This window comes from Gorilla gorilla, chromosome X (genome assembly GCF_029281585.2).
Source record: "Gorilla gorilla gorilla isolate KB3781 chromosome X, NHGRI_mGorGor1-v2.1_pri, whole genome shotgun sequence".
Classification (NCBI taxonomy): Eukaryota; Metazoa; Chordata; class Mammalia; order Primates; family Hominidae; genus Gorilla; species Gorilla gorilla.
Window position 1 is genome coordinate 109238640 of NC_073247.2, and position 16782 is coordinate 109255421.

Below are 16782 nucleotides of genomic sequence, written 5' to 3' on the forward strand. Positions count from 1 at the left end.
TCTTTCTACATATAGTACATATACTATATGTAGAAAATCAGTACAACTTTTCCCTAGAAGAGATTCAGAAAGTAAATGAAATGAGGATTTTTTACTACTTACCAGATGCAAAGCATGATTAACTTGGGTCAAGTCAGTGCATAAAATCTGTAATCACTGATTTGAATATACTATATTTACATTCTTTGAACAAATATTTTAGTATTTATTATAGCCAAAGCCTGATGGTACAAAGATGGACCTTACCCCAAAGGAATATACTGTCTAGTATGAAAAGGGAAACACAATAAATTAACTGTTAGGTTGAGCCATATGACGTTGTTGTTTGACCTATGGAAATATTTATTTCATGTGATTCAATTTAAAATAATATAGGATGATAAGGGTTAATATTGAAGCAAGTACATGGTGGCTTGGGAACACAGATAAGTAAGTAATTAGATCTTCCGAAGAGAGATAACACAGATTATTGCTGCTTATTCAGCAGAAATAAATTTAAACGAGGGAACTTTTATATCTGTGTAGGTGTGTATTAGAAAGCTGCTAGGTCAGGCTCATGCATCAGATTTATGGTATTCTGTAACATTGCAGCACAGGAACACTTCACCTCTCTGAAAGTCCACTCTTCCAGCAACTGTACCTACCTGGAAATGCTTCTATCTCTTCAAAATATGGCGGTAAACCTGAAAGTAAGCAAAAACAAAAATATCCCTCAACAGGCGAAAGGAATGTGATCAAGTTCTTAAAAAGCAGCGTGTAGACTTTTATCAAAAGAGAGTCTTCCAAGTACCTTACTCAAAATCTATTTATTATGTTAGACATAGTTCTATCAAATTGGATTTTCTATTTTTTTCACCATCCAGCAAATGGGAAACAGCATACATACCAGGATTGAGAGGTAGACAGATACTTTAAGACTCACTGGAAGCACTAAGACGTGATAGTTAATATCTTGACTATAGTGGAAGAGATGAACTAATTATCAAAGCAAATAATATCTTAAAAAACAAAAAGCAGAATACAGACTGTATAATTGGTCTCAACTATGTAAAAAAAAGAAATAGGTATATATATACACAGCTGCTTATTAAAAAATTGGAGTGAAATACACCAAAATATTAATAGTCTTTGTGGCTATACCATGGTATATGAGTGATTTGTACTTCCTTCACATTTTTTACAATATTCTTCAGTGACTCTCTGCTGATTATATCATTAGAATAAATAAAATAATAATTAGGCTGGCTGCGGTGGCTCACGCCTGTAATCCCAGCACTTTGGGAGGCCTAAGCAGGCGGATCACGAGGTCATGAGATCGAGACTATCCTGGCCAACATGGTGAAATTCCATCTCTACTAAAAATACAAAAAATTAGCCGGCTGTGGTGGTGCACGCCTGTAGTCCCAGGTACTCGGGAGGCTGAGGCAGGAGAATCGCTTGAACCTGAGAGGCAGAGGTTGCAGTGAGCCAAGATTGCACCACTGCACTCCAGCCTGGTGACAGAGTGAGACTTCGTCTCAAAAAAAAAAAAAAACTTAAAATTAAATTTGTAAATGAAAAAGATCTTTGAGCATAGAACAGTTTTGGTCTATTTAGAGAAGAAACAAATAGACACACCTCAAATATGCCCTACAGACCTTGTAGTTACAGCACAGCACAGTATTTGATGTTCATGATAATTATGCGAATTAGCAAAAATGTATTTTCAATAGATTGTCCTTATGGAGGCAGCAAAGTGTACAATATATCTTCAAAATATTTCTATACAAAATGGCTAAGATAAAAATTGTTGCTGTTTAGGACGTATAAACTCTCTGCTATCCAGATCAACTCATTGTGTGAGGTTTCTGGATAGCTGAGATCCTATTTTAGCTTTTCTATTTTAAAATGAAATTACTCAACAGCTATTTGTCCTATTAAATTATGCAATATTATTATATCTAAGCTTCCTGTTCTAAGTGTCCATAGCTATTTGTTGAGGCATTATTCTCAGATGGGCATGGAAACAAATATTTATCTGATTATTCTTTTGTAAATGGCCCAGTTATAAGTTAAAATATATCTTTTTTCCTCAAATGTGACATTTCTACTGTTTGATGTTGCCTTTGTTCGTTGACCCTTGCTTTTTTCAGACTTTCACGAAATAAGAGACTATTTACATATTTCCAAACGATTGCAAAATATTAAAATCAAATCATAAATTATTCAAGCTATTGGGGAAGTTTCCTGTGTAAACATATACACCATAAAGAATAATGTATTTAGAATATCTCCCTGTTAGTAGTATTACAATTGAAGCACAGTTGTTGTTACTCATTCCTCTCCTCTTACATGTAATAATCAAATAATACAACAACAAAACCAAATATAGTAAAAATAAATTCACTGCCCTTGGGGAAGAATCTTAAATATTACCTTTATTGTATATGTTTGAAGTATGTTTGTAGCTTTAGTTGCATCTTCATCACTCCTTAGCAGTCTCCTTGTTCATTGTTTACTGAATCATATGCCTCTGCTATTCTTCCAGATTTTCTCTATTCTCTGTAGTCCCTCAAACTGAAACTTGCACCTGACAGTCTTAGTAAATGACCATCTTTTTCAAGTTCCCTTCATTTCCCTCAGTGTCACTTCCCAAGGCAAACTTTGTGCTCCTAATCTCATTCCTCTTACCTCCCTCAGAATCATGCTTCTTTCCTTCTTAATGTCTTTCTTTACATTGACTTCTTTCTACAGAAATGCTCATGTCCTCCTTGAATTTAAAAGCAATCCTCAGGCCGGGCGCGGTGGCTCACGCCTGTAATCCCAGCACTTTGGGAGGCCGAGACGGGCAGATCACGAGGTCAGGAGATCGAGACCATCTGGCTAACACGGTGAAACCCCGTCTCTACTAAAAAATACAAAAAATTAGCCGGGCGTGGTGGCGGGCGCCTGTAGTCCCAGCTACTCGCAAGGCTGAGGCAGGAGAGTGGCGTGAACCTGGGAGGCGGAGCTTGCAGTGAGCCGAGATCGCGCCACTACACTCCAGCCTGGGCGACAGAGCAAGACTCCGTCTCAGAAAAAAAAAAAAAAAAAGCAATCTTCAGTGATAAACCAAACAATAAATAAACAGAGTATGTCCCTAAGTTACTATCGTATGTCTAGCTGGGGAGAAAAGACATGGATACACCAAAGAAGTAAGAGATAAGATATGTATATAACAATATGTGTGTACCATGTATGAATTTGCAGGCACTAATACCCATAGATGAGCTCTATTTGGCTATTGGGACTGTGCCTCTCCTAATTGTGTGGCTTGGTTGGAATTGCTTCATCTGATGTGGAACCTCAACAGTCAGTCAATGATTTGTTGTCTCTTTACTTATTCACTCTTTATTTTGAAATTTTCAAGTATATACAAAATACAATAATATAAAAAAAACCCATGAACCCAGCTTCCACAATGATCAATTCATGATCAATTTTGTTTTCTCCGTACTGCTACTCTTGGATATTTTGAAACAGCTCTCAGACATTATGTTTTTTTCATCTGTGAATGTTTCTGTAAGCATCCACAAAAGATGAAGACTATTTCTAACATAACCAAATACTATTATCATATCTTACTAAGAAAAAAAATCCTTAATAACAAATATCTATTTAGTGTTTACATTTCCCTGATTATCTGCTTTGGTTTTTTTGTTTTGTTTTGTTTTTTTGTTTTTTGTTTTTGAGATGGAGTCTTGCTCTGTCACTCAGGCTGGAGTGCAGTGGCACTATCTCGGCTCACTGTAACCTCTGCCTCCTGGGTTCAAGCAATCCTCCTGCCAAAGCCCCCCGAGTAGCTGTGATTACAGGCACCCGCCACCATGCCTGGCTAATTATTGTGTTTTTAGGAGAGACGGGGTTACACCACGTTGGCCAGGCTGTTCTCCAACTCCTGAGCTCAAGTGATCCACCCCTCTCCCAAAGTGCTGGAATTACAGGCGTGAGCCACCACGCCCAGCCAATTATCTACTCTTTTTGGTTAGTTTGAATTGGAAACCAAACAAAGTTGATTCATTATTATGGTTCTGTTAAGTCTCTTTTTAACAATGGAATCCCCCTTGTGTTAATTATCAGTCATCAATTGCTGCATAACAAGTTACCTTTAAAACGTAGAAGCTTAAAACTACAAATGTTTATTATTTCATAGTTTCTGTGGGTCAAGAATTTGGGAGCAGCTTAGCTGAGTGATCGTTTCAGTGTCTCTCATGAGATTGCAGTCAAGATATTGGACCGGGCTATGGTTGTCTCTGGGTCTGAGGCTAGAGGATCTACTCCAAGATCAGTTCTTCACTATATGGGCCTCTCTATAGAGCTTCTTGACTGTTGCTATGGTCTGAATGTTTTGTCCCCCCAAAATACATATGTTGAAACATAATCCCAATGTGATAGTATTAAATGGTGAGGCCTTTGGAAAGTGATTACCCTTATAAAAGAGGCTCAAGGGAGCATGTTTGCTCCTTCAGCCATGTGAAGATACCTAGAAGGTACCTCTGTGAAACAGGGAACGAGCCCTTATCAGATACCAAATTTCATGGTGCCTTGATATTAGACGTCCCAGCCCCCAGAACTCTGAGCAATAAATACCACTGGGTATGTTGTTATAGTAGCCCAAATGGACTAAGACAAGCATCTTTACAACATGGCATCTGGCTTCCCCAAGAGTGAGTGATCTAAGAGAGAAAGCAAAGAGGAAACCACAGTGCATTCTGTATCCTAGTCTTGGAAGTGATATAACAATACTTCTGTCATATTCTGCCAATCACACAAACCAACCCAGAAACAATGTGGGAGGGAATTACACCAGAGTATGAATACCAAGGAGTTGGGATAATTGGGGGGGGGATCATCTTGGAGGCTGACTGCTCCACCTTTTCATCTATCTCTCCTTTTTTTCTTGTAATTTTCAGGGGTTTTTTTTCCATTTTCTTTTTCTTTCTTTTCTTTCTTTCTTTCTTTTTTTTTTTTCCTCAAAATCTTGAGCTCAAGCGATTCTCTCACCTTGACCTCCCAAAGTGTTAGGATTACAGATGTGAGCCACCATGCCCAGCCCAGTTTTTATTGTTGAAGCAACCAGGTCATTTGTCTGATTGAGTTTATATTTTGTTCATTGCATCCCACTGTGTTATTTACCTGTTTCTTTGCCTGTCGCCCTACTCCATATATTTTCTATAAATTTATAGTTAAATAAACCAAGCCACTCTAAAGTTTGATCAGATTCAGGTTTTGTCTTTTTGTCAAGATGTCCTTTTTGTTGTTGGTGTTGTGAGGTTTTATATTGGAGCACATAATGGCTAGTTTACTCTTTTTGTTATATTAGCAGCCACTGATGATTCTCTAGCTCCATTAGTTCAAAAGAGTACTATTCTATTATTCCTCCTTTAATTAGTTTGATTACTTCTCAAAAAAAAATGCCCCCTCATCAACTATTTGATTACATGAAGGTACATTTCATATAATGAAGGGATGAGAAGTACTTCTCTCTTTTTGTCAGTAAGTTGTTGTCTCTCTAGAATCCTCTAAAGGTAACAAGTGAGGTCTGGGAACCAACATGGGTATGCTGAAGCAGAGTCTCCAGGGATAGGTCCTGGTCATGGGGATCTTGAAAACGCTTCCTATGTGATTCTAATTTGGTCCTCTATTAACTTCTACCAGTCTCCATTCCCAGAGTCTGACTTAGTAGGTATGGGAGGGGTCCAAGGATTCTGTTTTTGTTTTTTCTTTTAATCTCTAGATACTCCTCTTCAGCTGACAAGTTTGGGGAACACTACACTAGAAAACACCTTTTTAAACTTACTGTGGCTATATGCATCTGTGCTATTCTCACAGGCCATGGGTGTCTCAAGTTTACTCTCAAGCCAGCTGCCATGTTGTAAAGATGCTTGTCTTAGTCCATTGGGTTAAGGAGAGTTGAGAGTCTTGCTTAGTGCTATAGTTATAGCAAACACTATGGAGTTAGACTGTGTGGTCTAAATCTTGGCTCTGCCACTTACTAGCTTTGTGACCTTGGGGCAGTGAATTACCTTTCTGCCTCAATATTCTCACATGTAAAATGGAAATGATAGTAGGATTTTCCTCGTGGTTGTTTTGAGAACTATATGAGTTAACATTGTGTTTAGAACAGGGTTTCGTAAGGATTTCTTAAATACATAATAGAGTTATCTCCCTCTGGGAGCACTTCCTTGGAACGTTTTATTGATAAAAGCCAAATATGGTGGTTATTAATCTCATCATGATAACATTGTCATTTATTGGATGTTTATATATGCCAGGCATGATGAGTTATGTATATTCTGTAGTTCACATAATCCTCATATCAATCCTACAAAATTAGCAATATTATTTTAATTTTACATATCAACAAACTGAGTCTCTGAGAAGTAACTTGCTCAGTGTAATAGAGCTCATAAGTGATGGTGTAGATATGACATATATTAAAGAGGCAGCATGATGGTTAAGAGCACAGAATCTGAAGCTAAGCTCTCTGGGTTCAAATCCTGGCACTACCACTTCCTAGTTGTGTATCTTGGGCAAGTTATTTAACCTATGTATCAGTTTCCTTATCTGTAAAATGAGGATAATAGTTATACCTATCTCATGGGTTATTATGAGGATTAAATGAGTTAATACTTTCTAAGCACCTAAAATGGTCCCTAGCACAAAATGTTGCAGAACTCTTCCTTAGTTCAGCTAAAGACAGAGTTCTTTGTCCCACAGCCACAAAAATTCAGGCCCGCAGACAATTTGAATGGTGAACAAGCAGGGTTTTATTTGGTGAAAAGGAAGAAAAGGGGGAAACATCCTGCTAGAGCAGGATGTTAGAATCCCAACTTCCACACAGGAAAAGGAGGGGCCAGGCTCCTCCCCAGTGTAAACTTAACGAGGCTCCACCTTAGTGGGCAGGCTGTTTGGAGTTTCTCCCGGGACCCCCTCCCACCTGACTGTCTCAATAATAAATACTTTGTATGTACTAGCTGGTTATTATTACTGCTATTATTATTTTTATTAGTTAGAGTTTAAAGAAAAAGCAGCAGTAAAAAAGGAGAGACTGAAGTTGCCAGTAAGGAAGGGAATACATGTATTTCAATAAATGCCTTAATAAATAAATAAATCTTCAGGAGGAGAGAAAAGGAGAGTTGTCTCACCACAAAGATGAGCAGAATAGAAAACAATTGATTTCTAGGCGAAGGCAGATGATTAAACTCCTGGGAGATAGATTCATTTTTACAAGGTAGAAATCAAGCTAATCCTTTAGAAATGAAGAAAGGAAGGTAGAATTGGAAGCCTGTGGAGGCAGGGGAGGTTTGGGGACACTTGGGGAGTTAAACCACAGAGCACGCACTAGACATAGCCAAGTTGTGTTTTGTCAGTGCTTGATCATGGCTGAATTCCTTGTGGCTAAAAAGAATTATGCCTGGTGGAGGGGATAGCTCAGCAGCCTAGTGAGAGCAACAAGTTCGGACATGGTTGAATGGGATGGTTATGATGGTAAGTAGAAGTGAAGGAGCATTGAACAAGGAATCAGGAGACTTGGATTCATTTTTTAACTTTAGTATATCAACTAGCTTGTATGACCTCGAATAGTTCACTTGACCTTTGGATCTCAGTTAATTCACTTGTGAAATAAGAGAGCTACATCAGTTTATCTCTAACATTACTTCTAATTCCAGAATGTATGACCCTACAGGGCCGATTCTAGCATCTAGCTGCACCAGAAAGGAGTCAATTGAAATGGCAAGAGTTAAGAAAGTGATGGGAAGGCCCAGGGAGGTTGGGATGCAGGTTCAATAAAAGTGAAGGTAGATGAGGGAACTCGTGTCAGTCTCTCAGTCTTTCTGCCTTTAAGATTTTTCTTTTCTGCACTCAAAATTCTAAGACTAGTTTGTCTTTTTTTTTTTTGTAGCAAATATTATTATGGCTATTGTGAATTTAATAGGCTATGTTTGACACACACAACAGTAAATGTTATTTTAGTTTTACATATCTAAAATGTTCATTAACACATCAGAAATAAACAGTTCACTTGTAGGGAGTTATTTTTTTTCTTTTAAGCAGAACATAACAAAAGAGTATTTTATGCTTTCCTGTGCCCATAATAACATTACATTTTGGAGTAGCTAACTAGGTTGCTTGAACACGCTGTTACAGAACTGGTTAATCCATAATTCAGCAGGTTCTTGGCTTCCAAGTTGCCTTATTGACAAGCCTGAAGAAAGTGGATGGAACTAATTAGCACTCAGCATTATAAAATAGGAAGAATTAAATAAAGCAGCTTCAATATTAAACTCAGACCCCTATGAAGATATTCCCTTTAGTTATGGGGATTTTGAAATGATGGACAGGCTAAACCAAAACTCATAATCCTATTACAGTCTCCTACACCCACCTAATAAGCTTCAAGAGCCGTTTCCTTGGAGTCTAGGATATTGCCATCTTCCTCTAGGCTTTTCTGTATATAGCTTATAAATTCTTTACTTGTTTCCACTAAATACTTTGTTATTTAAAATAGCATAAAAGAGAGTATATAAGTATATATACATATTGATGTATTTTGACTGTAATAATACCCTTGGCCTGTAGGGAACTTCAAATTATTAATAATTTCAGAGGAAAGCTTTTTAAGAAAAAAGCTCCAGGCTTAGCTGTAATGAGGCATTTGAAAAGGAGGAGGGGTTATGTTTATGTGCGTAATGAAAATATTGAACCCTTTGGGATGTTATGAACCATGGTGCACTAATAAATGATCTTCCCATTTCAGTGTTCCAGCAGACATCTTTGTACCCCTGATGTACTCTTGCAAAATGCCTATAGCTCACATTTCCTTTTAAATATTTCTATCTCCTAACATTCGTTACTGTGGGTGGGGGTGCAACAGGATAAATCTGATGGAGAAAGGAGGACAATACAAGAAGCAGACAAAGTTGGTGGTTTAGAATAATGAGCCCATTTTCAGCTGAGCTGTGTAGTTGATATGAATTAATGAACCCCTTACAAACATTTGTCTGACAATCCAAATTCTCATTCAGTTCAATGGGTTTTATAATTATCATTTAACTAAATAGCACTAAGAACTGTTTATATCCTGACATTAAGGAAGCTTTGTCGGATTCTTTTTCTGTAAATCATCTGAAGTTGTTTACAATTTGCAGTAGTCTTGGTTTGTGCTCAGGTTGCTGTTTTGCTGCTTTAAAAAATATTTTCAGGGTGCTAATTATAGAATATGCTCTAGAGTTTGGTTAGCTTTGTAAGAGTAGAAGACCTTTGTAAAGAACATTTTCACATTTTAATTGGAAGAATGTAGGCTTAAGCTATTATCTATCATGTTAAACAAAAGGAATCCAATGATGCTCAATGGATATAGAATGATTAATTACTCATTCTTAAGACCTGTGCCATTTAGTTCCTGGTGATAAGATGGTGATAAAGCACTTTTTACCCAGAAAGAGAGAAATGAGAGTATTGTGATGACCATGCTGCAACAGAGTGTGAGAACACTTAAAAAAAAAAAAGGTTTGAAATGAGAAGCATCTGGGACCTCCCTTCTATGCTGTTTGTGTATGTAATTGCTTTTAATTTTGTACAAAAAGTTAAGGTACTATTAATAAGCATTTTACTTCATTGAGTGTCTTCTGATTACAAGGAACAAAAAGCTATTTAAACTGGGTGTTCATTGAACAGATACAGAGAGGCTCAAGGGAATTCAGGGCATGATGTATTATACACCTAGACCTAGAGCCCTGGAAATGGGATCTTTGCTCTCCTTTCAAGGTGACTCTGTGGTCCTTCACATCATGAGTTCATGGGCCTTTAATCTAGTGCTTGAAACGAGACTTCACCTATCCTCATCTAACTGCTCCTTCTACCTCCTGACAAAGATTCTTGGGTCCCAATTCTATGTTCCTGTGACAGGAATGTTATCTGAATCCTTTTTTTTTTTTTTTTGCACCAGGCCCCAAGTCTTTGACAAGCCTAGGATGGTTCCCCTGTAGGTCAGGGTCCTTCCCTGATTCAATCAGCTATTACAACTTTATTTATTTGTTTATTTTTATTATTATTTTGTTGAGACTGAGTCTCACTCTGTCACCAAGCTGGAATGCAATGAGGTGATCTCGGCTCACTGCAACCTCTGCCTCCCGGGTTCAAGCGATTCTCCTGCCTCAGCCCCCCAAGTAGCTGGGACTATAGGCGCACACTACCACACCTGGCTAATTTTTGTGTTTTTAGTAGAGACAGGGTTTCACCATGTTGGCCAGGCTGATCTTGAACTCCTGACCTCAGGTGATCTGCCCACCTCAGCCTCCCAAATGCTGGGATTATGCTCCCGGCCTCTACTATTTGTATTATATAATAACAAATTTAATCCTCACAAAAATCCTATTAGGTTAAGTACTATTACTATATTCCCTTTTATAGTGGGGGAAACTGAGGCAAGGAGAGGTTAAGTAACATTTCCAAGGTTATGTAACTCCAGGGTCTGTGATGAGTTAGGAGATCTGGTTTCTAATGCTTGACCCATCACTGTGCAAATGACTTGAAGTGAATCACTTAATCTCCCTGGGCATTCAGCCATTCCATGAACAGTTTAAAAATTGTTTTTCTAATTTTTTTTATTGACAAACTAAAGGGAGGAATCAGGTCCACTGCCACATTGTCATAGGCACTGCTTGGTTGTATGGAACAGAAATCTACATAAGGTAGCTTGAGTGAAGGGGTATTTATTTAAGGATGTGATAAGCAACCTTGTGGACATCCAAGGATAGGAAACAACAGTGAGACCACAGAGTGTCTTAGGCTGGAACCAAAATGGAAAAGTTAGAAATATAAGTTGCTCTCAGGCCGGGGGGTGGTGGCTCATGCCTGTAATCCCAGCACTTTGGGAGGCCGAGGCGGGCAGATCACAAGGTCAGGAGATCGAGACCATCCTGGCTAACACGGTGAAACCCCATCTCTACTAAAAAAAAAAAAAAAAAAATTAGCCAGGCACAGTGGCGGGCACCTGTAGTCCCAGCTAATCAGGAGGCTGAGGCAGGAGAATGGCATGAACCCAGGAGGCGGAGCTTGCAGTGAGCCGAGATTGCCCCATTGGTTTCCTTTGTTTGAACATGACTGCCACAACTATGATACAGTATGATGCTTACTTCAAGTGCCTATCTTTATGTGACATGGGTCTCTCCAAGTTCAGATTCTTGTGACAGAATCTGACTGATCCAGCTAGCCTGTGAATTTGTTTCCCTTAAGTCAGGTGCTCAGTCTGTGGCCAATCAGCCAGAGCAGAGATAAGATCACATGGTGATAGGACTGTCACCTTTTCCAGGGACTTGATGAAAGAGCAGATTCTCTGAGAAGGGTATGGGAAGGGCTGGCAAATAGACTGATGTTTGCTACACCCATAATCCTGGCACTCTAACACAATTTTAAAGCATATTGTGTATTTCTCCATAGATCATCATTTTGGCTACATAAATATATATATGTATGTTTTTGTTGTTGTTGTTTTGTTTTGTTTTTGAGACGGAGTTTTGCTGTTGTTGCCCAGGCTGGAGTGCAATGGCACAATCTTGGCTCACTGCAACATCTGCCTTCTGGGTTCAAGCAATTCTCCTGCCTCAGCCTCCCAAGTGCTGGAATTACAGGCACGCGCCACCACGCCTGGCTAATTTTGTATTTTTAGTAGAGACAGGGTTTCTCCATTTTGGTCAGGCTGATCTTGAACTCCTGACCTCAGGTGATCCACCCTTCTTGGCCTCCCAAAGTGCTGGGATTACAGGCATGAGCCACCGCACCCGGCCATGGCTACATAAATATTTTTTAAGCACTTCACTGTATACCAGGGACTTTACTAGGACTACGCTAGCTTCAGGCCCTCCGTTTCCTAATTTGTAAAATGAACTATCCTGTCTTGCTTTAGAATTCACACACACACACACACACATACACACACACACACACGTTTATGCGTTTGTCTGTATTATACTGAATACAATTGTCCTTTCATATCCGTAGGTTCTACATTCATGGATTCGATGAAAGGCATATCGAAAATATTTTTAAAAATGACATCTGTACTAAACATGCACAGACTTTTTTCATGTCCCCTAAATAATACAGTATAACAACTTTTACATAGCATTAACATTTTATTAGGTATTTTAAGTTGTCAAGAGATGATTTTAAGTATACGGGAGGATGTACATAGGTGATATGCAAATACTATGCCATCTTATATAAGGAACTTGAGCATCTGCTAATTTTCTGGTTTCTGAAGGAAGTTCTGTAACCAATTCCTCATGGATACCTAGGGATGATGGTATATTGCCTTTGTTACCAAACCTACCAGAATTTTGTTTGTTTGTTTGTTTAGAGGTGAAGTTTTGCTCTTGTTGCCCAGGCTGGGGTGCAATGGTGCAATCTCGGCTCACTGCAACCTCCAACTCCTGGGTTCAAACGATTCTCCTGCCTTAGCCTCCCAAGTAGCTGGGATTACAGGCATGTACCATCACACCTGGCTAATTTTGTATTTTTAGTAGATATGGGGTTTCACCATGTTGGTCAGGCTGGTCTCGAACTCCTGACCTCAGGTGATCCACCCACCTCGGCCTCCCAAAGTGCTGGGATTACAAGCATGAGCCACCACGCTTGGCCCCAACCAGAATTTATTTATCCAAATGAATGCTGTGCAGTACCCTGAATTTGAGCTAGAGAAGAAATTCAGTATAATTTCTTCAGTTACATCTAGTGTTTAACCAAACTTTGGTATTACCCAGGTTACTTATTGATTTGGCTCTGAAATATTTGTTTTGTAAAACAAATCTATTAAAAGTCAAAGACTTGCTGTCATCAAAACTATTTAAAAGGCTGTGGGGCCTACTGTAAAGATATCCCGAAGAAGGACTTCACAAATGTTTTTTGCCAATGATAGAATCATTGCTTAATTCTGTAGCTCCTAAAGTAACTACCTTGAAGAGCACAGATCTTACCAACATATGTAGGTTGTTTAAAAAATCATTCATATTATGTATAGAATCAAAGATTTAAAAAAGTATACAAGATACAAATACCCAGTTAAATCTATAGTTAGGCATTTGAGACTTAAAAAACAATTTGGTGGGACTCTACTGAAGTATTAAAAAACCAGAATTCTATCTCACATCTATTTCACCTACTGTGACCCAGTATCTAAATATGTCAGTATACTTCTCTTCTTATGCTCACGTAGGAAAAATATGGATTGAAATGCTTAGGACACACTGGAAACTAGATGAATTTAGAGCTTTTAGAGGAAAAACACCTTGCCACAGATCTCCCCTGAACCAGCCAAGTTAATTAATCTTGGTTTTTGTTGTTGCACTTGCTGTTGTTTTACCATAGTTATGCAAAAGTAATGCTGCAAGTACAGACCAAAGCCCCAGAGGAGGTAGTTGAAGTTCAGCAAAATAGATTTACCGAATCCATTTGTGTTTGCCTGGTTTTATGTTGGCATTTAGAGTCTGTCTTTATTTTGGTAGCTTTGTAGCCTGAGATTGAGAGAGAATATATGTGTATAGGTATGTTTATATGTATTGCTGACAAATTCAAAGACATTTGATTAAATATGCTTTATGTAAGAAGTGAAAAGTATTGTATATATTTTTTCTTTTTCTGTGGATTACAATATCTTCATTTCTCTGGTTACTTTTTGCAAAAGATTAGTCCAGATTCATCATTCTAGTTTCTAAGAGGAATGAAAGACAATTTAAAGCTAAATTCAAATTCTATATAAGTAGTATAATCTGATGAACACACCCTTTTATCCCAAATTTAGAGCAACAAATGTTTTATTTAATTTGAGAATATGAGATAGGAAAAGTCCATCATAAAAGTGGTTTCAGAAGCTCAAAATGTTAACTATAGCTTCCATGCATTACAGTCCCGTGATGCTCATTTAATTCTAAAGTAAGTCACTGTTGTTTCTAGAAAACTAGTCATAGTTAGACTAATTCCTTTTTGTTGTTGTTCAAAGATTTGAAATAAATGCACAAAGTCTTCCTTCTTTGTAGTAGACTAGTATCCTGGTTTCTGCATTTTTCCTGAGGAATTATACTTTAAGACCTAAGATAAACAATGTAGAAGAATCCTCTAAATGTGACTTGTGGATTCCCTTTGTACAGGACATATTCTTTGGTGTTAATCATGATCCTGAATCATTCCTGCCCCAGCCTTTTGTCTCATCTTCCCTATTGTACATTTACAAATTGGCCCTAATGGGTAAGGAAGAAACAGACAACTAAAATAGCTATAAGATGAACAGTAGTTTTTTAAAAAACTTTAAAATATTTTTCACACTCTACAGGGGAATAAGCAGATAATTTGCATATACATTTGTGGCTCTGTGATGTTTTCATGTACCAGAATTTAACACCTTTGCAAAATCCTAGCAGAGACCATGGGGATACACAATTAGATGCTTAATCTAAACCTGGAACAATGTGATTTGGGCTGATTTGCAGAGAGACTGTAAAAGCTGAAAAATCAGTTTGACAACGTTCCTGCTGGGATTGGCCTGCAATAAATGTTTGCAGTGGTATTTGGAGGCCATGCCAGTTTAGTCAGATCACTGGGGCTTAGGAGATGATGCCTACAGTAAAACTTGAGTTCACTGCTTATCAGGGAATGTGTGAAGGCTCCCAGGCTGAAGGTTCATTAGGTCAGTATGTAAGAGCTGTCAATCAGACCAAGCTGTCAGGGGAATACTTTTTTAAAAAACAAACAGAAGTAAAATTTTTCTACTTAGGATTTTTCCATATTGCATCCCTTCTGCCATCATATCATCCATACAAGGGACAGCCCTTGTGAGAGAGTAGAATATTAGCCCATTGTAATGTTCCGAATGTCAGCCTTTGGCCACCATCAACTATGAGCACGGCTGCTGCTCTTAGTAATCATTGTGGTCACTTGGATGAATAGGATAGAATGGCTGTCCAAAGTACATAAGTCTTTAAGGAGTTAAGGACTTGCGTCATATTCATTAGCCCCAGTATTTTACCACTGTGATGGAAACATAGAAGGTGCTCAGATGTTTATTGATCTCAACATCAAGAACAGAAACCACTATATGAATCTAGCATACATATGGCCTTTACCGCCCCATTTCCCATTCTTGGCTTTAACAAAATTTGACAAAATTATTTCCTGTATTTCTTCCATATTGTCAAGCGTGTATTGTTTTATAGCTAGAAAACCTATTATTTAGGTTTGATTTTGGTGTATTTACTGATTGAGCATGACTAGAATATTTGAAAGGTCTTTTTGAAAAAAAAAAAAACATCATATTACTTGTAAAGGAAGCCAAGAAGGTTTGGAGGTGCACCGTTTATTAGGTTTTGTTTGAACATTTAACACTAAAACATTAGTTAATATATATTAACCATTTAGATGATTGTAAAACATTATATCCATGTGGCAAGTCACTAAATCAAAACACAGGTAACTGGAACAGACTGACAGAAAACACAGTTGGCCTCATCAGATACATAGAAACCATAGTAGGATGACCAAGATAAACAGTATAGCTATGAAAACATCAAGTTGATGATAGCATAGACTCTAATTATTATCATCAATAGAATGTAAATGTATAATAAAGTGAATTATATAGTTTTTGTTTAACTCTTGTTTTAATTAGCACCAGATTCAGCTACAGTTGTATTTATGAATCTATGTTAATTTCTAATAATTAGAATGAATTACTTCTTCCTAAGATAATACTCTTCCTAGAATGGAAATTTAGAAAATATACTCTATTAAATATCAGTTGATTTTCTTTCCAGGTGGCATCCATTAGGACAAACATTATGAAAAGGCCACTGACCAAAATGTTGATTTCCTAGCTGACACCTGGAAGAAAAATAAACTTATGTTTAATGGAATAGACTGTCTAAATCCCTGTTTTGAGAAGAGTTCACATTCATGAATATGTATTCATTGCTGAATTCAATAGATTCGAGTAGTGAAGGACATCCGTATCATAGAAAGTAGCATCTATTCATTAACTTACAACTTTCCAAAGAAACAAGCAAGAATGCAGCTTGAGATGGAGTGCTGGCAATACGCAGTTCATTCCTTTATTATGTGACATGTTTATCATGACCTGCATGATAACTAATGAAATAAATATGAGATTTGTGTATTATCTGTGGCCTAATTTGTTGAACTTCTCATTTTAAGTTACAGTAGCACAATCCTAAATCAATATTATAAATGAGCTGTTTATGGTTTTGCCTTATTCAGTGTTCTAGGTGCATTATGTTTTTTTATTTATACATTTCAAATAATTTTTCTCTTTATTTCTTCTTTTCTGCAGTGGTAAATCATCCCTGTGCAACAAGGGCTAATCCAAGATCAGCTACATAAACGGCCTGAGTGCTGTTTTAAACAGGATTGGGTGATGGTACAACATGACTTTTTAAGATAATCAAGTAGTAAAAGTTTCTAGTGGAAACATGATATTCATTTTGTCTGGTGCTCTTTTCTTTCTGCCTAAGGCTTTCTGATAAAATTTATGCTATATGCCCCTTAATACCGATTTCATGATGGTTAACCATATCTATGCCTGGAAAGAAAATAGAGACTTGGGAAGAAAACAGATATATAGTCTACAATGAATATTTCTAGCTTGCATTCAAGATGACTGTGTTGTGCAGAACATTCTGCCAGGCATTAAGCGGGATACAAAAGCAGTCTAAGATATGATCTCTGTCCTATGAATGTGTTTTTAAAATGTAT

At 37.6% G+C, this 16782-nt stretch overlaps 1 protein-coding gene and 1 long non-coding RNA gene across 7 annotated transcripts in view; one reads left to right on the forward strand and one right to left on the reverse strand.

The window, feature by feature from the left end:
* Positions 1-16782, forward strand: part of DIAPH2 (diaphanous related formin 2) — a 914723-nt gene that overhangs the window by 776377 nt on the left and 121564 nt on the right. The window contains exon 28 of one of the 6 annotated variants that reach the window (XM_063703102.1): positions 16361-16505. The exons of the other annotated variants lie outside the window; for them this stretch is intronic. Within the exon in view, the coding sequence (XP_063559172.1) occupies positions 16361-16410 (50 nt within the window). The 3' untranslated portion in view covers positions 16411-16505. Of the gene's footprint in view, positions 1-16360; positions 16506-16782 lie in introns of those variants that run through there. 6 annotated transcript variants of the gene reach the window in all.
* Positions 1-16782, reverse strand: part of LOC134757924 (uncharacterized) — a 61087-nt gene that overhangs the window by 5698 nt on the left and 38607 nt on the right. Inside the window, exon 2 of the long non-coding RNA XR_010132532.1 lies at positions 645-683. This is a non-coding gene — a long non-coding RNA (uncharacterized lncRNA). The remainder of the gene's footprint in view (positions 1-644; positions 684-16782) is intronic.